The sequence below is a fragment of the Bufo gargarizans genome, chromosome 5, assembly GCF_014858855.1.
Source record: "Bufo gargarizans isolate SCDJY-AF-19 chromosome 5, ASM1485885v1, whole genome shotgun sequence".
Taxonomy (NCBI): domain Eukaryota; kingdom Metazoa; phylum Chordata; class Amphibia; order Anura; family Bufonidae; genus Bufo; species Bufo gargarizans.
In genome coordinates this window covers 372680428-372705088 of record NC_058084.1, presented here as the reverse complement: position 1 = coordinate 372705088, position 24661 = coordinate 372680428, and the positions used below count along the sequence as shown (strand labels likewise).

Sequence of the window (24661 nt, the reverse complement as noted above, 5' to 3'; positions counted from 1 at the left end):
GTAACCTTATGGAGTGCTTATGTGGGGTTTCATCCCGTACTTCGGTTCCACAAAAAGATGTGCTATCTTTTTGCAGAACGCGCGGATCGCGGACCCAATAAATTGAATGGGCCCGCGCTGCGGCTACCCCGCGGACGGTGTTCGTGCATGGCGGCGTGCATTTTGCACGACCAAGGGGCGCACACGTTCGTGTGCGGGAGGCCATATAATGAGGCTGTAATGTTGTAGAGTAGAGCAGTAAAGTGATCAGTCTCTGCCTATTACTAGGCTAAGTGGCCAGTGTGAAAACTGCAGGATTTATGGTTTTTGCATAAATATAGATATAGACATGAAATTTTTTTAATAGCATCACAAAAAATTCTTAAAAACCTTGTTTTACATAAAAATATGCTTCAAACAATAGGTCATGTTCTGAAGACACGTTTCATTGAAGCATCTGTTATATTTTTAATCCGGAAGGCAAGTAAAAATGATCGGCTGGTCCAGTGAAGGGAGTTACCCTGGAGGAGCGTAGGAAAATCCAGGCAAAACATTAATTTAGCTTCACGTGGATTAAAAATTCATCCTTTTTATTATATCATATTAAAAACAACCACGGCATACAGTAAGTACAGCAAATGAATCAAGCCAGCACTGGAGACAATAAGGACCATCACAATACATTAGTAAATGCCTTGTATTAACTCTGTCTACATGATAAATGCCATTTTCCTTCAGCAAAATGAAAATATAGTTCCAGTGTATATCATAAATGAAATTTGTAATCATGCTCTCAGGATATTTCTAGTGGAATTAATATTATCAGCATTGGAATTGAGTTAACACATTGTAAGAATTCCAGAGCAGCAACTTGTCAATCCAGCATGGGTCAGTGTTGTGTGCTTTACAGCTTTAAGTGCTGACCATCTGGTCGGAGCTTTTCTATTCTCCTATTCTGTAAAGACTGGATAAGGGCCAGCTGGTATTGGTATTAATAGATGCCCTGCTTTGCTATTGGAGGGAAGCTCTGAGGCAGCAGCTGCAGCCACAGGACTCAGCAAAGCCAGGGTGGGGACAGGGACACTGACACCAGACACCTGTAAATTATTCACTTGTGCTGTGAACACCCGCACTGATTTCCTCTGGGACTGAGAATTCATTTGGGGAGCCCATAGGAGAAGCAAGCAGAAGTCACCTTGGAAATCCAGAGGCCAGAATGACCAGCAGCCAGAACATACACACTACCGGGCAGATGGAGGGTAACAGACTGCGCTTCTTTCTATGCTTCCAGCTTCAGTTCATTAGGCAGCATGCAGTAGCTTCCATACATAACTTAGTTTTCACAATGACATCAGGAATCATTTGTTTCCTCAACTGTGTGCCTAGAACCGTCTGGTTATTTCATGCGTCTTTATTGCCTTCCAGTCATTTTCAGAACTTGTCATTATGATTTGCTGTAGATAATTCTGGGAGCCATCTCCCCTGAATAACAGCTGAACTGACATCAGAAAGAACTAACTTTACCCAAGTGCAGTTTTCCATGTGGGTTTGACTGCCTTATGCAAAGCTAATATCACATTGGAAACTGTATGCATTGCATTGATTTCAAGTACCTTAAGGAACAATGAATAGTGAAGGAATGCAGAGAAAAGTTCTAGATTCCCCCAGTATTTTCCTAGTATGACTTACTTCCCCAAATACTTGTATGAGCCACACAGCGTATAAGTCATCAACTCAAACTGTCACTGCTGAGTCAAGGGTTAATATTGAGGTCAAGTATTCCTAACTGGGAGCTTTCCAAGGTTTTTCACCCGGAGCTGTCTTTCTCTCGGATTCTAGGCTGAGTAGCTAGTTTGTGGCTATTTTAAGAGAAATTGTTATTTACCTTACTTTAATCTGAAATTTCTCAAGTTTGAAATTATGTTATGTTTTTTACTCGTTCGTGATATTTTATATTTATTATGATTGTGGTAAGCTGTGAGTATCGTACAGTATATTCTTTTTCACTGTAGATAGTTTGGGGGGGATTATCCTTGACACTAGTAATATCTCACCCTTTATCTTTCATATACAAGTTTCATTTGTTGGATTTATTTAGTATTTGTTTTGATTGCTGTTACTTTTGTGTCTTTTTCAAAGATTCAAATGTGGATACTTCTTTTGTTTGTGGAAAAATAGACAACTGTGAATGCGTTAATGATGTCATAGGGTAATTGTTTGATGCCTGCTTGAGCTACAGTACTTAATGCTCGAGATGTAGTGATTTATTTATGCATGACGCCACCAAGATGCAATACCTGCAGTGACCAAAAACACTAAACCCTCAGAATCGGCAACACATCATTTTTACCATATTCCTTTGACTGTACTATTGAATTATGGAATAGGGTTATTGAATTAAATTGACATATATAATCGGGACAGCCATGTATAGTAATGGGAATAAAATGAGTATAAAATATCAGACATTGTATGAAGTCTACTGAAAGGGCACATTCACAAATTGTCCTATAGAATGTATGCTTTGTAGTTGGATTCATTAATCACTGAAAAAAAGTGCACCACAATAATATGCGACTGACCATACTGGCTAGACCCTCATGCTGATGTTAAACGCTGAGACTTTAGCCAATATCTTTCAGTCAGGAACATTCCGGAGCCCTGCGCACCCCGTCAAGGTATCTCAGTGTGGCGTGGGTCCTACCGCTAAACTACCTATCGTGTGTGAACATAGTCTGATAGGTGCTAAGGACCGACTCACAGCCAAGCTCCTACATACCTCCATAGTAAGATCCCTAATACAATGGGAGGGGGGAGGAGGCTGCGAGCCCCACCTATAACAGGTAATGTGGCACAAGGCTACCAGGTGCACCAGAATGTTACCAATGACACGCATTAGCACATTCAATACATGTAAAGAAAAATCATTGAATAAAGTGGCCTAAATGGGAGGAAGTTCTCAACCCCAAACACTATAGCGTATTTATAATCGGGGGAGCAATTCCTCCGCAAGTGATCCGTTGCTAACGGCAATACCCAGCAAAAATGCATACAATGGAGGATGCCGGCAGTGGACTACATGTACCACAAAAACATCCTACACAAGATGAAATAATGTGTGGATGAAAATATAAAAATACATAAATCACTGAAAAAAGGTGCACCACAATAATATGTGACTGACCATACTGGCTAGACCCTCACCCTGATGTTAAAAGCTGAGACTTTAGCCAATATCTTCAAGTCAGGAACATATCAGAGCCCTACGCACCCCGTCAAGGTATCTCAGTGTGGCGTGGGTCCTACCACTAAACTACCTATCATGTGTGAATGCAGTCTGATAGGTGCTAAGGACCGACTAACAGCCAAGCTCCTACATACCTCCATAGTAAGATCCCTAATACAATGGAAGGGAAGAATGAGGGGGCTGCAGGCCATGTGACACAGGCTACCAGGTGCACCAGAATGTTACCAATGACAAGCATTAGCACATTCAATACATGTAAAGAAAAATCACTGAATAAAGTGGCCACTTTATTCAGTGATTTTTCTTTATATGTATTGAATGTGCTTATGCTTGTCATTGGTAATTCACTTTATTTGGTGATTTTTCTTTACATGTATTTAATGTGCTAATGCTTGTCATTGGTAACATTCTGGTGCACCTGGTAGCCTGTGCCACATTACCTGTTATAGGTGGGGCTCGCAGCCTCCCTTCTCCCTCCCATTGTATTAGGGATCTTACTATGGAGGTATGTAGGAGCTTGGCTGTGAGTTGGTCCTTAGCACCTATCAGACTGTGTTCACACACGATAGGTAGTTTAGCGGTAGGACCCACGCCACACTGAGATACCTTGACGGGGTGCGCAGGGCTCCAATATGTTCCTGACTGAAAAATATTGGCTAAAATCTCAGCTTTTAACATTAGCGTGAGGGTCTAGCCAGTTTGTTCAGTCGCATATTATTGTGGTGCACCTTTTTTCAGTGATTTATGTATTTTTATATTGTCATCCACACATTATTTCATCTTGTGTAGGATGTTTTTGTGGTGCATGTGGTCCGCTGCCGGCATCCTCCATTGTATGCATTTTTGCTGGGGATTGCCGTTAGCAACGAATCACATGCGGAGGAATTGCCCCCCCCCCCCCCCCCCCGATTATAAATAAGCTACAGAGTTTGGGGTTGAGAATTTCCTTCCATTTAGGCCACTTTAATCAGTGATTTTTCTTTGTATTTGGATTAACCAGTGCAGAGTGGCCCTTTAAAAATAATCATTTGACAGATATAACAATCTGTGCTACAGGTCATGTCTCTTATGATTTAATTTGTAGTCAAATTGATTTGCTGCACTCAAAATTCAACCCAAATTTATGAAAAAGTTCTGATTCAGTGGGTAGAGAATGAAATAGACAGTGTGAGAGAAAGAGAATCTAAAGCACTTTTGATTTAAGCAGAATCAATTTTTACTCAAATAAAATTTCTTGGTTGATTCAGACTAATCAGACCAAAACCAATTTTTAGAAAATGTGCTCAACTTTAGATTCCATCTCTCAGTGGCCATTAGAAAAATAGAAGGAGCATTCTGGTAATGGGAAGCTACTACACTTTTCCCTTGAATTACTGTAGTTTTCATCAATCTCTACCTACGTGTTTGATCCATTATTTTGGATGGGAGAAATAATTCTGCAAGGAGGACCTTTCATCTCATCAAAAATAATGGATATCTGATGGAACTGACACAAACTGATGCAAAATTAGCACTACAGATGCTCAAAGCATAGGATCCATTTTGTTCTGTTCTCCTGATGGATCAGAAGAACAGAAAATAAAATGGTGATGTGAATGCGGCCTAAGCAGAATACCTCTGTATTGTCGGATTTCCAATGAGGCACCCAATGATTTTATTTTGTAGCTGAATTTTATGTGTATGGAAGAATTCTACCCCAAAAGCTTTCTGAAGTAGGAAGCTACATGCCCTTTCTGCACTGGTCACTGCTGTGTGCATGAGTCTTTACAAGTTTTGCTGCTTATTTATATGTATATCCTTGGACAAGAAAAATGATATTCCTATGTATACATTATTGGCCCATGAAAGTTGCATCACATAGTACGTGACTATGTACAAGCACATGGTACTCATTTGCAATTGCTGGAAAAAAATAAAAAAAAACATGGTGGTAAGCACTCGGCTGGGATCTGTGTTTTGTGGATCTGCAATTTGCAGACCGCAAAAAGAGATACAGTCATGTGCAGGAGCCCTTATTCACAGATGTTCCACGACGTTTTCTTCTCCTGCAGTGTCAGCAGAGAGGGACCAGGGAACAAGGCTTTGTGCACAGAGGTAGCGCTAAGAACAGAAAAACACTAAATATCACTCGTGTTCTACAGGGAGGACTATGTACTACAGCAAAACATACACCAAGGAGATATTGAAATGCATTTTTTTTTTTTTTTTCGGGAGGGGGTTGTGGACCATCATTTAGGGTGACAATTTTGCAAGAAGGACATTGCTGTAAAGATTACATGCATGCTAAGAACAATGTGATAAGGAGATTTTCCTCTATTTGCTATTATTAAAGGGGTTATCGGTGTGTAATAGGTGGGCGTCCGATACACGTGACCTCTGCCAGAAGGTAGCAACTCTAGAGCCGCAGCCTTTTCTCTCTACGCCGAGTGACGGCACGTTCATATCACGAGGCCTAGGATCAGATCAGCCTCAGTCAACTGAATGTACTGTGCTATGCTTGGTAAGCTGCGAGAAGGCAGTGGCGCGCACACGAGCACTGCTGCCTTCTCAAACATCTGATCGACTGGGCTCGCGGGTTTTGGATCCCCGCTGATCATATACTGATGAACCATCCAGAGGCTAAAAATATATCAGAAAACCCTTTTAACTATCCGTTCAAATCTAGAACTTGCTTTTCATTTTATGCTTGCAATGAGCAGGGTCAGTCCTTTCAGGTATTATATCTTGTTTTCTAGGGTTGAACCTTCTGATAGATGCTCTTTAAACTTCATTTACTTGATTTTGTGTGCCACAGTTTAAGTGCCAGGTCAACATAAAAGTATTTTTTTTTTACTTCAAATAGCCATTTGTTAAACAAACATTTAGTGGTATATTTGTGGGTTATGAGAAATGGGTGCTGGACTTGGAATAAAATTAAATGTTGCCTAAATTTCTTCATCATCAGACTTCAGAACTTTGCTGGCAAAGCTATGATACTGTTGATCGCGAATGTTCTAATCGATAATTTTTATTGCGAATATTGGCACTTCGAGAATTTGCGAAGATCTAGAGTATAGTGCTATATCTTCGTAATCGTGAATGCTCTAGATTTATTTTTCATCAGTACCCTCACTGCTTCTTGCTTGTGGGCTAATGAGAAGGCTGCAATATTTTTGTCTGAGGTTAGCAATATCCCTAGCAACCAATAGAAACATTGCCTACCCCTTACTAAATAGGAAACTCCCCAGCAGCCATTTTATGCTGTATTTTGGAGTCTGCGAGAGAAAGAGAGCAGTGTCATTGCTGTGCTCTGTGCTTTGCTGAGTCATCTGGATCCTTATTCAATTACATTAGATAGTTAGTTAGGTCATATATATATATATATATATATATATATATATATATATATACATATATATATATATATATATATATATATATATATAATACAGATAATTAGTGGGTTAGTTAGTCAGTGTGTGTGGTATATAGTGTGTGGCAGGAAAATGGATGTGCAATGTGCATGTGAGAGATACTTCTCTGCTGTCCATACATACATGCTACAGACATAGTGCTGTGATGTCACAACAATACTTAGTGCACCATCAGTAATATCTACTCAGACCTGATAAAATGGGAAGTTGCATGTATTGCGGCAAAACATATGCGCATCATTAGTGCCGATTTGCACAATCGCAAATATATTGGAGCACTGAATCTGCATATAAAGCTATTGTTCTGCCATGCATGCAAAATGTAATCAAAAACAGTGCTGTAATGTAAAATTACTTACAGTGATCCGGAGTTCTTCCCCACAGTCACGAAAGTTGCTGCCAACCGTTTTCTCCAGTCTCAGGAAACTTTTAGCAGCTTGAAAAATTTAGCAAAAGTGAGCCACGCCTGTATTTCACAATCAAGAAAATAATGATTCTATAATTTGCGAATTGATGGCGAATATTAGGCCACAAATATGCAAAATATTGCAAAAACGAATATTGCATATGCTGCTCAGAACTACTCAACAGAGCAAAAATAGATATTAAGCTGACACTATTAAGTTGTGACAGTGGGAGACATTTAAAAAAGTACTGGGATAATATGTCAGTTTGGGCACACAGACAGACCAGTCCTGCCAGCCCTGATGGAGCCTGGCAGAACTAGCATCATTTTATACACATGCTACAGCTATAATGATTTATTTATTTTTTATCAGGAAAACAAATTGAATGGCCTTTCCTTAGGGTAATCCATCAATTCTTAATTGGAATTCTGGCCTCTACTGATTAGCAAAATGGTTGTCCCTAGCAGGATGGTACTTCTGTACATGGGTCTGTGCCTGGAAGTGTATGTAGATCATGCCAAACTAAGCTTTATTTACTTGAATGAGACTAGGTTACAGTATGGGCCTGCTGATGTGACTGAATAAGGTTTGAGGAGGTTATGGCACTGCAATGACTGTGGGCTTCCTAATGGTCAGAAGCTATAAGGATGAACTATCAGAGTGTATTCCTGTAAAACCTATTTAAAGGGCTTCTGTCACCCCCAAAACACAATTATTATTTTTTTTTTTGGGGGGGGGCTTTTTAAAATCCTTATTTAACGACTTATACCTATATAGGGCTCTTACCTTTGTCTGTGGCTTTGTTTCCTTAAAAATCGATCTTTTAAAATATGCAAATCACTTCACTACCAGCAAGTAGGGCTGGCCCTGTCAGCATTTCAAATCCCGCGCCTGTCTTCATTCGGCGCAGGCGCTCTGAGAGAAGGAAGCTCGCCTCCTCAGCACTCCGTCAGTGCGCCTGCGCTGATGACGTCCCCGAAAGAGAAGACGTCATCGGCGCAGGCGCACTGAGAGAGTGCTGAGGAGGCGAGCCTCCTTCTCTCAGAGCGCCTGCGCCAAATGAAGACAGGCAACGGATTTGAAATGCTGATAGGGCCAGCCGGAGGATGAGAGCGTTCGCTGGCCTTGTCAATCAACAGGAGGAGGGGCGTTTTTTTGCGGCGGCTACCAGCAAGTAGACGCCGTACTTGCTGGTAGTGAAGTGATTTGCATATTTTAAGGAAACAAAGCCACAGACAAATGTAAGAGCCCTGTATAGGGAATAGTCGTTAAATAAGGATTTTAACAAGCCCAAAAAAATAATTTGTGTTTTGGGTGTGACAGAAGCCCTTTAAAAGGAATTTGTCATCAGAGAATGACCTATTGTTTAAATCATATTTTGATATTTACCAGATTTGACTTTTTTAGAATTTTTTATGATTTTTGTTTTCATTTTTCATGTCTCAAGAAATATTTTAAAAAATACCTAAAATTGTGCAGTTGTTGCACTGACCACTAGGCCTCAAAGTATGTTGAGACATTCTGTTCTGTACAGGTAACTTTGCAGTAGTCACGTCTTTATCACCACAAGCAGGATTAGAATTACAGGTATCACCATTGTATAGCTAACAAAGGATCCAGCATTCACAATAGGTCATATCACATCTTATCTATTCCCTCCTCACCTCTTTACAGGTCACAGAGTATGCCTAGAAAACACTCCCATAGAAGTCAATGCATCCATGGCCTATGTAGTTGCCCTCAAAGAAAAGGAAATCTTGGCATATTTTAGACCTAGCAGCCAGTGTGAAAACTGGGCAATTTTTACTTTTTTGTTTGTTTTTATTTACATAGATATAAAGATAAAGGGAGATATAAAGTTTAAAAAAAACCACTAATAATAATTTAAAAAAAATGTTTAACATAGAAACTTGATATAAAGTTGTAGTCATTTTCCGATGACACATTCCCTTTAAAATCACCAAAAAATAATATATACCCTATCTGGGAAAGGATATATAATATAACAATCACATAGCCTGGACAGGCTGATATCCTCGCTTGTCCCAGATAATAAAATATAACTTTTAATAGATAAATTTAAATTAAAAGAAAAACATCACATCTATTGAAATATTATTAGTGAGCAAAAAAGTGTGCGTTAAAACTAGCTGATACTCATTGTTGGCGCTGTAGTACTGCGTAGTTTATAGAGGGTAACTGGGAGTGCACTCCCCCGCACTACCACTCTGATTATGGCACACACTGGAACACAGTATCCACTCTTAGACACTCTTCTAAACTACCAGCTAATCTGGCTTCTGCTGCTGCCCGTTAGAAGCCAGATTACCTGGCGAAACATGTTGGGGGGTAGAATTAGTTTTTAGTTTGCTGATCTCTTTTGTCAATAAGCTAAATAGCGAAAGTAGTTTAGAAGAGTGGACAGTCTTTGCCAATGTGTGGCATAATCAGAGTGGTAGTGCAGGAAAGTACACTCCCAGCTACCGTCTATAAACAATGCAGTACTTTAGCACTAAATATAATAGATGAATATCAAATAGTTTTAACCTACCCTTTTTTGCTCACTAATAATATTTTATTTTTATTTATCTATTAAAAGTTATATTTTATTATCTGGGACAAGCGAGGGTATCAGCCTGCCCAGGCTATGTGATTGTTCCATTCCCTTTAAAGCAGTGTTCCTCAACTCCAGTCCTCAGGGCCCACTTGCTGGTCATGATTTGAGAATATCTGGGGGCGGAGGGGCCACAGAGGTGAATGGCCATGGGTTAGTTTAGCTCCGGAATGAGAAGCAGCACGGCGTGTCTACCAGCTTAAAAGAGAGGCAGCAGGGGCGCTTGAATCAGCAATACAGATAATCCCTCATACTTGCCATGTCTGGCAGGAGGGGGAAGTCTATGTGGAGCGAGAGATACATCAGGCACATCTCCCCCACTGTATTAAATAAAGATGGCGCACGCAGCAGGAAAAAGGAGCAGGGAAGCATGGCAAGGACACTGAGCGATGCTATAGAGGAAGAGGAGAGATCACCAAGCAGACTCTCCAACTAATCTACAACCCCCCCACAGCTAGGGCAATATTTAGCAGAGTCCCATGCAGAAAGCGTTGTAAGGGAGCAAAGTAAGAATAAAAGCAATGCTCCAACATCTGCCACAGCCTCTCGCTCAGCCAAAGATCCTAGGAATCAAAATCTACCTCTGATTACAGAGGAAGCTCTAATCTGCAGTCCTTTCTTTCTTGTCATGAGCCCATCACTGAAGTAACAGTCAAGAAGATACTGCTGAGTCTGCAGAAGGATGCAAGTTACGACATGAACGCCATGGTGCAGCATCTTAAAACTTCCATTGATGAAGTGGCTCCTACGCTGATCATGTGGAAAGTAAAATGGGGAAATAAAGATTTTAACGACCTAGTGGATTCCCAGAAGGATCTTACAGACAAGTAACAAGCTACCACGGATAAAATCACAGATTTGGAAGATCACTCCAGAAGAAACAACCTCAAAATCTGGGGAATTTCAGAGGAGATAACCAATGCGGATCTATCCAACTATCTTCAATATCTCTTCAAGACTCTGGTTGCTGAGCTGATGGATCTCTACGTCTCCATTGATGGAGCCCACTGTCTGCCCAAACCAATATTCCTTCCAGATCCCTATTCTAAATTATCGATCTACGCAGACCTCTCAGCAGTGGCCTTACAGTTTCTCAAAAAGCCAATCACGGTAGCATTAAGGAATAAAAATATTCCTTACAAATGGGTATATGTGTCCAGAAACAGATCATCATATATGATTTGCACTATTGAAGATGGATCTAAACTTGTACAACAACTGGAGCTTCCCTGGTTGACGGTCAGAAACAAAAACGCGTCCCCTGCATGGCTATCCCCAGAGTGACAAGTTACATGAAGGATAATTTACTATATCTTTTCTTTTCAAGTTTAATGCTATAGTGTTAGTTCTTCTTATACAGACAGGACCAATGCCGGATTATAATAGGGGCACTTGGGTCAGCAGCCCTGGGCCCCATGTAAGTGAGGGGCCCATCGCCATCCCAAACTCCCATGTGCCATTATATAATATGTATACGCAGGGCTAGTGCTGCGATAAAAAACAGCCATGCCCCGATTGGAAGGAACAGGGGAAAGGAGAGGGAGGGGGAGGGACTTATGTCACTGCACACCTCCTCCAATCAGGTGGCAGCTAAAAGTTCCCACCGTACCTGCCCCTCTCTTCTTCATCTTTAATGGAATATTTGTCCCAGCGCCAGCTTTCTCTTCACCTCATGGCGTGCTGGGCGCCTGTGAAGAGAGAGGCAGGGTGGAGCAGCAGTTGCATCCGGAGAAAGAGTGTGGCCAGTGGCCGCTGCCAGGTTAGGCAGAGCCAAAGCTCTAAACAGAGTGCTACTTCAAACACTGACAGTAGGATTCAATCTACATTGTCACTACATTACTTGGCTGTCTTAGAGTGAAACAGCCAAGCCAGCCCCCAGTTATATTTAGCTCTGTGTCCTCCATTTGTTGGTGGCTCTGGAGGCAGTGGAAGAAGATTCCCAACCCAGAGTCCACTCCTGTGGCCAGCAGCAGCCGCCATAGTCCTCTATTCCAGGAGTTGCCTGTTCCTTTTTTGGACTCTAGTTGGTAGGTTGAGGTTCCTCGTTTACTTTTGCATTAGTTAGGGTCCATTCACATGTCCGCAACCGCACATGGCTGGCACTATGATAGAAATGCCTTTTCTTGTCCGTGGCTTCAGACAAGAATAGGACATGTTCTATTTTTGTGTAGTGCCATGGAACGGAAATGCGGATGCGGAAAGCACACGGTGTGCTGTCCACATCTTTTGTGGCCCCATTGAAAACTAATGAGTCCGCACCTGTTCCGCAAAATTGTGGAACGGATGCGGACCCATTTTGTGGACGTGTGATTGGACCCTTAGGCTAAGTTCACACCACCGTTAAAAAAAAAAAAAAAAACAGATCCTGTAAAAAAAACAAAAACAAATCCTGTAAAAAAAAAAGAAAGAAACGGATCCTGTGCATCAGTTGCATATTTGACCTCCGTTTAAACCATTTACATATGAGATCCATTATCTTGCATGCATTATATTTTTTTCCATCTAAAAAAAACTAATTTGAGACTGAAATGGCTCAAACGGAGGACAAATGTGCAACTGATGCACAGGATCCATGGCTGGGAGTGCTGTGGCCTTCTTGCAGCTTACAAAGCATAGCACTGTCGATTGTATAGCAACAGTGCATTGCAGCTCAGATCCATTGACTTAAATGGAACTGAGCTGTGCCTGGGTCATGAGACCGATAAACGTGACGTCACTGTATACTGTGGGGTGGTATATAGTCTATAGCCCAGTGATGGTGAACCTTTTACAGATCGAGTGCCCAAAGTGCAATCCAAAACCCACTTATTTATCGCAAAGTGCCAACTTGGCAATTTAACCTGAATACTACAGTCCAGTATAGTATATCTTCCATGTACTGTATCATTTAGCTATAATAGCCTGTCTAAACTCAATGCACTGCCTGTGCCATTCATAGAAAAGTCTAAGGCATATTGGTACACTGTAGACTTTTTCCAGGGCGTGGGTGCCCACAGAAAGGGCCTTGAGTGCCGCCTCTGGCACCGGTGCCGTAAGTTCGCCACCACTGCTATAGTGTATACTATAGTTTTCCTTAATATTTACCAGGAAGAAATAAATATAGGGCTGTACCTGAAAGGGGGGGGGGGGGGGGTTGTCAGGGCAAATGGAGGGAGGGGACCCAAAATGGATAATCAGCCCCAGGCCTATGATACACTTAATCTGCCCCTGAACAGGACTTATCTACTGATAGATTATTGAGAATGCGAATGCGAATGGGAAAATGTTATTGGGCATTTATCATTTCTCAAGTAAGTTAAATTAGTTAATTTGTGTTGATTTGCCTCTTACCATCAGAGATTAGTTACAGATAAGAACATGTCTCTGGGCAGAAGATGGTGAACATTTCTTTTCCCATTTACTTAGTTTAATAGAAAGTTCAGTTTTTGTTTTATTTTATTATTTGGTACATAGAACAGATATCAGGGTCCGTACTTTGGAGGACATACTTTATGCACATCAGGGTCAGAGTTTATTACCGAGCATACTGTTATATAATACCAATGCTGATTAAGATCACATCTTTAAATGTCAAAGGCCTAAATAAAAATAGATGTGGGACGAAGCTATAAAGAGTAAGAGCGACATAATATTTATCCAGAAAACCCACTTCCAAAGAGATCATGCCCCCAGATGAAATCACCCTACATTTCCACATATTATCCCATCTTTTCGTAAGAAGAACAAGAAGGGTACTGATAGCAATTAGGGATATGGTGGCCTTTAATTTAATTTCGGTCCACGCCAATCGTCAGAGCAGTTATAAATATACTCTAGTCAATATACAGTTGAAACCAGACGTTTACATACACTATATAAAAAGACACATGTGCATTTTTTCTCAATATCTGACATGAAATCAGAATGAACCATTCCTGTTTTTGGTCAATTAGGATTACCATAATTATTACTATTTGTCAAATGCCAGACTAATAAGAGAAAGATAATGTTTTAAGGCATTTTTATTACTTTCTGCAATTTCAAAAGTTTACATATACTAAGATTATTATGCCTTTAAACAATTCTGGACTGCCCATATGATGATGTCATATGTTTGGAACCTTCTGTTAGGTTTGTTGGCAACATCTAAGCTAATTAGAGACACACCCGTTGAGGTATTTAAATGTACACCTGAAACACACTGCTTCTTTGTGTAGCATCATGGGAAAGTCTAAAGAAATCAGCCAAGATATCAGGAAGAGAATTGCGGACTTGCACAAGTCTGACTCAACCTTGGGTGCAATTTCAAGATACCTGAAGGTGCCTTGTTCTTCTGTACAAACAATTATATGCAAGTACAAACACAATGGAAATGTACAGCCATCATACCGCTCAGGAAGGAGACGGGTTCTGTGTCCCAGAGATGAACGTATTTTAGTCCAACATGCGCATATCAACCCAAGAACAAAAGCATTATCTCAAGACATCAGCCAGAAAGTTAATGCTTGGGCAGAAATGGGTCTTCCAAATGGACAATGACCCAAAGCATACTGACAAACTGGTTACAAAGTGGTTTGAGGATAACAAAGTCAATGTTCTGGAGTGGCCATCACAAAGGCCTGATCTCAATCCTATTGAAAATTCATGGGCAAAGCGGAAAAGGCAGGTGCGAGCAAGGCGAGCAACAAACATGGCTCAATTACACCAGTTTTGTCCGGAGGAATGGGCCCAAATTCCGACCAACTATAGTGAAAAGCTTGTAGAAGGATATCTAAAATGTTTGACCTAAGTCATACAGTTTAAGTGCAATGGTACCAAATATTAATGAAATGGATGTAAACTTTTGACTTTGCAGAAAGTAAAAAAAAAATGCCTTAAAACATTCTCTCTCTCATTATTCTGGCATTTGGCAAATAATTATATTTATGGTAATCCTACTTGACCAAAAACAGGAAAGGTTTATGCTGATTTCATGTCAGATATTGAGAAAAACATGCATATGTGTCTTTTTATATAGTGTATGTAAACTTCTGGTTTCAACTGTATATGCCCCCATAACAATCAGCATAATAAATTATCTTTAATATCATAACTGACCCAGACCTAGACACCTCCACCAGGTCATATAGACCCCCTAATATCCAAAAATGGCTCGACAAAGAAGATTTGCTTGACCCGAGGAGGTGAGACTTTACTTTTTTTTTTTTACACTCGTCACATCTAGAATGTATTATTTTCTGGTGGTTAAATGCACATTGCAATTAATATCTAGGGCAGATATAGGAGTGACCATGCTCCCACTTATATATATGTGACAGACTCAGGTGAAAGTCAATACTCCCCATGGTGTATCAACAAAAACTTATTAAAGCACCTATCACATGAGAAATATATAGCTGAACACTTATCACTTTTCTTTGAATTGAATGCTCCATCTACTACAATACCAACCCTTTTTATTGCTATAGTCATCTCATAAAGCTTACATGAGGGGTATCCTTATTCAGGCCGCTTCAAGACTCAAATAAGAGAGAGAAGAAGTCCCAAATACTAATAGGAAATATCCAGAGGTTAGAAATGCAAAATACATTGAAACCAACCCCAGAAAATGGTAAATTACTAAAGGAATATAGAGCACAATGCCAACAATTATTGCTATTCCAGTATGAGAAACTGCTTAAAATATACCAGATGGACATATACAGAAATAACAATATACTGGGGAGAAAGCTGGTCAATCTGATCCAAGACAAAACAAAGTAGAAATAAAATCTATTAGATGATAAGGGACAAAAGATAGTTAAACCCAAAAAACATATTGTAGCAAATGCCTTTGGATTGTTTTATACTAAACTATATGATCTACAGTATCTAAATGACTAGACCACCCATCAATCATCCGAAGATGAAATTACTAGATTCCTAAAGAAGGTGATTTTCCCAAAAGTCTCAGGAACTAAATAAAATATCAACTCCTATTTTTTCCTAGATGGTATTATCCATCTACCCAAGAATAAGGCTCCTGGTCAGGATGAATATACGCATGAGTAAGGGGGTGTGACTACCAAAACGTCACGCAGTATAGGATAGGACTCAGCTCAGCATTTTCAGAATGGAAGGAATGCCTGTGAGCCATTGATTGTGTAAAGATACAATAAAAAGCTTGAAAGTACATATTGTGCTCCTGGAGAGTAAGTATTCATATTTTCTCACCAAGATTTGTTGACTGCTATAAGGCTGACTAGATAGTGCTGGACTGTGATTGCGGAGCCAGAGTGTAGGCCACGAGTCAGACCGTGATTGTTGCTCCATGTGGGAGCTGTTTGTATATATTCCGGATTAAGATACTTTTCAAAAATATATGACCTCCATAAATAATTATAGGCCAATCTCCTATCTCCCTAGTAAACCTGGTTCTAGATAAGTTTGGAATCCTAAACAAGGCTAAGGATGTTATATTAGCATTAAATATGAATCCCTCCGCCACAGTCTTCTGCTCAGGTATGCTCTCAGATCCCTTCCCATTTACCAATGGGAGTAGGCAGGAATGTTCCCTTGCCCCTTTAAATTTAGCTCTGGCCATGGAACCTTTGGCAGAATTAATAAGGTCTAAAGACCAAATTAGCAGCATCTCTATAGGAGGTATATATGCTGATGATATAATTCTGGCAGTGTGTAATCCAGAATCCACTGCAACTTATATCCAAGAAGCTGTTTCTCAATTCTCTAAGGTCTCATATTATAAAGTCAATGATTCCAAGAGCCAGATTATGCCTTTTAACATCACCAAAGAGGACAAATTAAGGATCCAAATGATTTGTCCTTGTAGGCTAAATAAAAAAAAAATAATAATAATAAAAAATAAAAAATAAATATATATATATATATATATAAGAGAAGGAAAATTCCAGCGGGAGCACCAACCAGGTTACGGGTGCAAAGTCCAGCAGAGGGTAACGGCTATACCCAGGATTTGTAAAGACGAAAAAAGTCGGACTGCACTCCAAAATGATGGTGAAATAAAAATGTTTTAATCACCCATAATATGGCAAGTTGCCATATTATGGGTGATTAAAACATTTTTATTTCACCATCATTTTGGAGTGCAGTCCGACTTTTTTCGTCTTTATATATATATATATATATATAGAAAAAAAAGAAAAAAGTGGCAGCACCGTCCCTGGTGAAAACAAGAGGGTGCAGCTGACCCAATGTGGATAAAAGCCAATCCAATAGATAAAAGACAAAAAATGGGCAGCACTCCAAGAAGTAAAAAAATACAAAAATACTTTATTTACCCAAGCAGGACATGCTATGTCCTGCTTGGGTAAATAAAGTATTTTTGTATTTTTTTACTTCTTGAAGTGCTGCCCATTTTTTGTCATATATATATATATATATATATATATATATATATATATTTCCTCATATCCCTGGTTCTCTTCTGGCCCTTTGTTTACATGCAATAACAACAATATCTGATGTTTTCCTCATGAATATTTGTGGGTGTCAAAAAAGACTGCCCCTCCCCCTGCTCTGCAAAGTAAGTGAATATAAGTGCTGCCCTGAGTGAAATGTCTGACTGCTGGGATACTCAGCAGCATATTGTATGTGTGGGATTACAAGTCCCAGCTGTACAATGACACTGCTGATACACACAGGATCTTCCCCCTACATGTTCTTGTGCAATGCTCTGCAGAACCCCTCCAGTCTGTCAGCTCTGCGTCTGCAGGATGAGGAAGGAAACATAGTAACATAAGGCCGAAAAAAGACCTTTGTCCATCCAGTTCGGCCTGTCACCCTGCAAGTTGATCCAGAGGAAGGCAAGTTGATCCAGAGGAAGGCAAAAAAATAACTGTGAGGTAGAAGCCAATTTTCCTCACTTTAGGGGAATAAAAAATTCCTTCCCGACTCCAATCAGGCAATCAGAATAACTTCCTGGATCAACGATCTCTCTCTAGTAGCTATATCCTGTAATATTATTATTCTCCAGAAATACATCCAGGCCCCTCTTGAATTCCTTTATTGTACTCACCATCACCACCTCCTCAGGCAGAGAGTTCCATAGTCTCACTGCTCTTACCGTAAAGAAGATCCTGAATATTTGTCCCTTCACTACCTGCAGCTGTTCAGCAAAGCCTCCAGCCCTGAGTCTGTGCTGCTGATGGTAGAAGGGATGAATCTTTCCTGAAGAATCCAGTGGGAGGTAGACACAGGGCAGACAGCAGAAGACGGCAGTGCAGGGGCCATGGCCAGCACAGTAAACTCTTGTGCACAGATACAGACCTGCTCCCCAGGCTTATGCACAAAATAGGTCATGTGACCCTCAGTGAAATTTGAGAAAAAAGGCACTGCAGATGAATTAAGTGAATTGTAAACCCCTTACATTTGATTAATTAGAAACATACAAAGAACAAAAAAATTACCCTGAAAACCCCTTTAAAGGGAACCTGTCACCAGTTTTATGGTGTCCTAACTAAGGGCAACATAAATAAGTGACTGATTCTCTTAGAAAAATGCTGGGTCACTTTCTTTAATTGACCCAGTCAATCTGCCAACATCCGCCTACCTGCTGCTGTTTGACAGTTATTTTCCATATGAATCAGCAGCAGGTGGGCAGGGGAGTGGCTATAGCTCTGAATACAAAAACGCTGACATCACGCTGGACTCAAATCAGCTCATTAGCATGCGGCATGTGGCATCTTTGTGTGTATATTATGAGATAACCATCTGTCACACCAGTAAGTGAATACATCTAAGGCTTTTTTTTAGTAGTTAATGATTGTATATAATTAGTTCGATTATAATCAAATATCCACATGACAGGTTCCCTTTAAGCATCTTGGTGTCTTCCTTACAGCAAATTGCCATGATCTATTTATGAGAAATTGCAACCCCCTTATAATTCAGGTATCCTCATTGCTGGAGTCCTATTCACAACAGTTCCTATCCTGGTCAGGTTGAATAGTAGTAGTTGGTATCACTCTGTTTTATGGTTTATTGCCATAAAGAACCTAAAATGATACATCAAACACAATGGAAAAGTCATTTTGAACGTTCCTTTTCTTATCTACAGTAGAATGGAAGAAGTTGTCTTTTCTCCTTAAATGCATTTCTAGAAGCATGGCCCATAGAGAAATGTCAATGAAGAGTGTTTCCTTTCAAAACACAATAAATTCATTAAACTTTATTGGATTAGATATGATCCCAAAAAGTGTCTGATTGGCCACATTCTATTACTGATTGGTCACTGATTGGCCACATTCTATTAGCTACAAGGACAGTAATTATTAAAAGATGGAAGGACCCCCATCCGCCTTCATTACCTGATCTTACAAATATTTTAGAATATAATCACTCTATGGAGTAAATTATCACAATCAGAATAAACAGATATTAGGCATTTGAAGCCATGTGGGATTTATGGAGGAAGCATACCCCCAAAAAAACTTTCAGACTTAGCTAGATGTATTTCTGTGCCATGCCAATAGAATGAGGATATTGAAGAAAAAGGGTGTTTTTAGTATGGGTGAATCACAAATTTTCCCTCTTGATCTTGAACGGTTGTCAGAAATATGTGGCAAATTAGACTTTTCCTCTGACATTGGACCATACCTGATACTTGGAAGGTTTATTTTCTTAAGTTAGTTTTATCTTTGTTTCCTTTTTTTCCTTTTATGTTCTTATGTGCCAGTTTTGGTATGCAATAGGAAAATGACAATTCGGTATTGGAAGATGTTATATCGTTATTACTGCTGTAACCAATATAAGCTGCTACACATTGTTGTATTTAAAACTCTAATAAAATTTATTGCTAAAAAAATAATAATTTGAGAATATCTCATATCATTAAAATCTGTGGTAAGTCCTGAAAACATGACCGACAGGTGGTCCCTGAGGACTGGCGTTGAGGCAAGGCAAATAGTTCAACTATAAAAGCACCTAAGAGAGAGTATGTGTTGTACATGGTACATTGCTGTCTGATTGTGTAATTTGTATCTTCACTTTCACAGTGCAATGATCAGGCAGGCACAGAAGCTGTGCTTGTTCAATCAGGGTAGGGGTCTGGCTATGACTGACAGCAAGGCTCCTGTTGTAACTGCTAACATCTCCCAGCAGTTTAACCCTTTTTACACGGTGGTCAATGCTAACCACCTCTCACTCCATTATGCCGATGGCTGCTACGGCAGCAGAAAGCCTTCAGGTCTGCTACTTATGGAAGCAATTGGCAGGATGTTTCCTTTCCATGTTTTTTAAAGTTCCATATGTGGAATGATTCACTTCAATGGGGCTTAGAAAAAAAATGGAAATTACTCAGTGTGCATTCCATGTCCATATGTCCGCATGTCTGTTCCGCAAAAACAGATTTTGCGGACAAAGATAGGCATTGTTACAATGGATCCACACAAAAAAAATGGATGCAACAGAGACATCACACGGATGTCATGTGTTTTGCGGACCACAAAATACATACGGTGGTCTGCATGAGCCCTAAAACTGACAGGTTCAATACATAATATATTGTAATGCATTGTATTAGTGGTCAAGTCATCAGAAGTTGAAGTCCACTAATGGGACTAAAATAAAAAGTAAAATGAAATAAATGAATAACTCACTGATAGAAATGTAAATCAGGACACAGCCGGGGCCAAATGGTATATGGTGTAGGTATATGGTGTAGGTTGATGTTTAGTCTACCAAAAGCCAAAATCTAAGAATTCTATCAGGTGCCAGTCACATGGTTATATGAGGTGCACCATGCTGCCATAGGGAAAAGAAATGTGCCAAAACAAGAAAGACTGGTTGCAACATTGGGAAGGGAAAGAATTAGTATCTATAGAGTTGATGGCAGAATATTGATGAAGTAGGAAAGTAGTGGTAGTAGTGAAGTTCTAAAATAACACAATCTTAAAAAAGGGTAGCATGTGCATTACTGGCATACTAGGCTGCATTTCAGAGGAATTGAACCTTAAAGTGAAAGGGTTATGGTTAGTGATGAGCAGTTTTCTTGAAACTTAATTTGGCTAAATTGGTTGGATGGTTCAATTTGGGTCCAAATAAAGTCAGCCCATATCAAAATGCTCAAATTGCTCTGTAATGTTGTGGATGACAATCTGGTATTTCCTATGACTATATGCAACTCATTTCAAGCTCTTTCACGCCAATCCAGTTGATTGCTGATGGTAACTGACAGCCTCTTCAAAAAAACATCTGCATTGTAGCATTTTTATGTAAAAAATGGTCTGAAAACTTAGCACTTTTGCAGAAAATGCTTGTCTCACCTGTGGTTATGTGATCCTCATTTTTTATCTTTCCTGTCTTCGGATCTCAAAAAATGTCACTATTTTAAGAAATTCACCTGAATCAAATCTCTAAAATTCAGATTTAACCTAGATTTTTTTTAAAAATTGGTCAAATTTGGTTCATTTAAATGAGTGTGCTTATGGACTTATAGGGACAGATTTATCAAAATTGTACACTGGTTTTCTAGTGTGAAATAGTCACAAAATGCATGTTTGCAACTTTTTCAACAACACTTGCGCAAAAATGTTTGCACAAGCCGTGTTTCTCTGCCACCTTCACCACTTTCCTGAAAAGAAGATATGGCGAGAACACTGAAATCTACATTAATGATGAGCGAAGTATTGAAAAATTCTATTTGGCTGCTTCGCCAAATAAAAAAATAAAAAAGTTGCTTTGTGATGAATTACTTTGTAAGTAGTGGGTGCAATGACAGTAATCGTACTCCTCAGATGCTGTGTTTATAGCTGATTGCAGCATCTGATAGCAATAATACAGTGTCAAATTTAATAAAAAAAAAATTTATAATCATACTTACCCTGATACATTTGATCGTGAAGAGCCAGCCACCGCCTTCTTGATTGAAGATCTAGCGTGAAATCGTGCTCGGCCCATGATTACGTCATCATGTCGGCCAGCGCAGTGACGTCATATATCACTGCACATTGGATTTCGTCTAAGATCTTCAATCAAGATGGCGGCGGCCGACTCTTTGTACTCAAATGGATGAGCTAAATATGATTTTATTTTTATTTTTAACGCCATTCAGGGAAAATAGAATCGCTGCTACGAAGATAGAAGAAATTCGGTTTCATGGCGAGTCGCATTTTCTTTAAAATTTTTATCAAATTCCACTTTGTTGATTGTTTGATTTGCTCAACACTAGTTTACACCATACGCACATAGACTTCCGGATGCTGCACCTATTTTACCCCACGTCATAAACTAAGCACAGCTCCCGTCACCTCGTCTGATTATCATAGACCAGCGTATGTCACCAGCTTATGATACATTTTCTCCATAAGCCTATAAAACCACTCATATGACAAGATTCAAAGAGCACAAAGAGAGAATGTCTTGTGATTGCTCATTTTTATTCTTTGACTGGAGTTTACCTTTAAACACATACACAGTAAAGATTAGGAGAATATATACATCCAAACAGACTTAACGTCCCCTATCTTTACAACTTTATGCGGATAAAAATAGGCAGATAGGATACATAATTAGAATAGGTAAGTCATGCTTGTAGTAAAGTTCTATTTTGTGCTTTTTAATCAGTGATGACTGATGACATTAATAAGTGACCGTATTACTGGGGGAGCGGTCCACTCAATGAGAAAAGCCGCAGCGCATTCCATTTAGTAGATGTGATCAGTTTATAAAACATGGCATTTTGAGGACAACTTCAAAATACATAATGCACATTATCCAGTATTGAATAAAATTGAACTGTATAAATGTCAGGATTACTTTAACTCAACTTTTATTACATTGATTTTATGTAAGGGTGGATATGTATTGCAGCCCTGAATATTACAGCAGATTTTTATACAGTGCTACTGACTGTCATAAGTTAACTTGTTATGTACTTGTAATACAGCACTCAGAGTATAAATGAATAGGTGGATATGGATAAGAATACCTAAGAGCCTTAAAAGAAGGATGAAATAGATAAGTGCAGAGAGAAGACTTTGAAGCCCTAGGGCTGGCTCTATTACAGTACAGAGAGGGCACTCAGGTTTCTTGCAAGATCAGTTAAGGGCAAAACTTGATTGCCCAGGTTTGCTTCAATGCATCCTGCAGTTATTCATATGTCATCTTTCTGGTTGCTTACTGTTAACTGCTTGTCACTGACCCAAATTCTGTATAGAGAGACCCAGGACAACTGTAGGTGTCTTTTAACTGTTTCCTGTAACGGTTTTAACTCTTTTAACTGTTTCCTGTGTCTGTTAACTGTTTCCTCAAATATGAAATCATGATGTGTTGTGCCAAAGGACAATCTCCTCTATATTTCAAATGATCTGGAATCCCAGAAAGAGAAACAACGTGGGCTTTAAGGCTATGTACACCTTTGGGGGCAATTTTTCTGATGACAGAATTTTACTCATCTTGGGCTAAAAATATTTTTTTCAATTGATCCTTATTAAAAAAAAAAATATTAAGCCATTCTGTCACAAAGGGTTGTCTTTTTTTCTAGCAGTGTTAGTGGTACTTTCACTTTCACATTGTGCCTCTAATAACCCTTATCTATAAATTAACAGGTCATAAACACTTACTTAAGATACATTCTGTATCAGTAGGATAGCAATTGAGCTTTGATGAGTGTTTGTAAGGTCAGAGATCAGAGATAAAGAGCAGAGACGGAGCAAAGAGAACATTCAGAACCAACTACTAGATAAACTCAAAGCAGTGCACTAAAAATGGATCAATATATTTACCGTATTTTTCACCGTATAAGACGCACCGGCCTATAAGACGCACCTAGGTTTTTGAGGAGGAAAATAAGAAAAAAAAAATTGAACCAAAAGGTGCACTTTTGGTGGGTTTTGAACTAATTGTGGTCTGTGGGTGACGCACTGTTATGGGGGATCTGTGGGTGACACTTATGGGGGATCTGTGGGTGACACTTATGGGGGATCTGTGGGTGACACTTATGGGGGATCTGTGGGTGACACTTATGGGGGATCTGTGGGTGACACTTATGGGGGATCCTCTCTGGATGGCACTGCTATGAGGATGAGGATCTGTGAATAACAGTTATGGGGGGGATCTGTGGATGACACATATATAGCATCTTATGCTATGTGTCATCCACAGATCCCCTCCATAAGTGTCCCTGTAGTGAATGACCCTCAATACAGGGGGTGGGGGTCGCATCTGCTTTAATAATGACAGCGGGGCCCGTGCAGTGACTATTCTACTACACGGGCCCCGCTCACTGTATAATCATATCTCTCTAATAGTTAATTGTTGTATGCATGTAATCGCATAATGAGCGCTAATGAGCGCTGTGTACTACCGTACTTAAAACTAGAAGCGCTCACCGTTCGGAGCAGAGAGGAGGCAGGAGGCAGGCCGGGAGGACGGGCGCTTGCAGCGTGAGTCATACGTCACGCGCCTGCGCCGCCTGCTTCATTCATAAGTGGGCGGTGCAGGCGCGTGACGTATGACTCACGCTGCAAGTGCCCGTCCTCCCGGCCTGCCTCCTGCCTCCTCTCTGCTCCGAACGGCGAGCGCTTCTAGTTTTAAGTACGGTAATACACAGCGCTCATTAGCGCTCATTATGCGATTACATGCATACAACAATTAACTATTAGAGAGATATGATTATACAGTGAGCGGGGCCCGTGTAGTAGAATAGTCACTGCACGGGCCCCGCTGTCATTATTAATGCAGATGCCGGCCCCCAGCCCCTCCTCCCTCACAGCTGATACACCCGCCGCACGGCATTGCGGCGGGTGTATCATTGAAAACTGGGCAAAATCAGCTACATTCGCCGTATAAGACGCACTGCTATTTCCCCCCCACTTTTGGGGGGGAAAAAGTGCGTCTTATACGGCTAAAAATACGGTAATGAATACAAATAGAAAAAAAAATAAAATTTAGCTCAAAATGAGTACAATGTAATAATAAAAAAAATGCCACCAAAGTTTTGCATGGCCTTTAAGCTGATATGTTTGGTTTGGAGCCCTGAGAGAGAAAGGGCAAGGTGCATGTG

At 40.0% G+C, this 24661-nt stretch overlaps 1 protein-coding gene across 1 annotated transcript in view; it reads left to right on the top strand.

Moving 5' to 3' along the window:
• Positions 1–1025: 1025 nt before the first annotated feature.
• Positions 1026–24661, top strand: part of GADL1 (glutamate decarboxylase like 1) — a 465799-nt gene continuing 442163 nt past the window's right edge. The window contains exon 1 of the mRNA XM_044293805.1: positions 1026–1238. Within this exon, the coding sequence (XP_044149740.1) occupies positions 1196–1238 (43 nt within the window). The 5' untranslated portion in view covers positions 1026–1195. The remainder of the gene's footprint in view (positions 1239–24661) is intronic.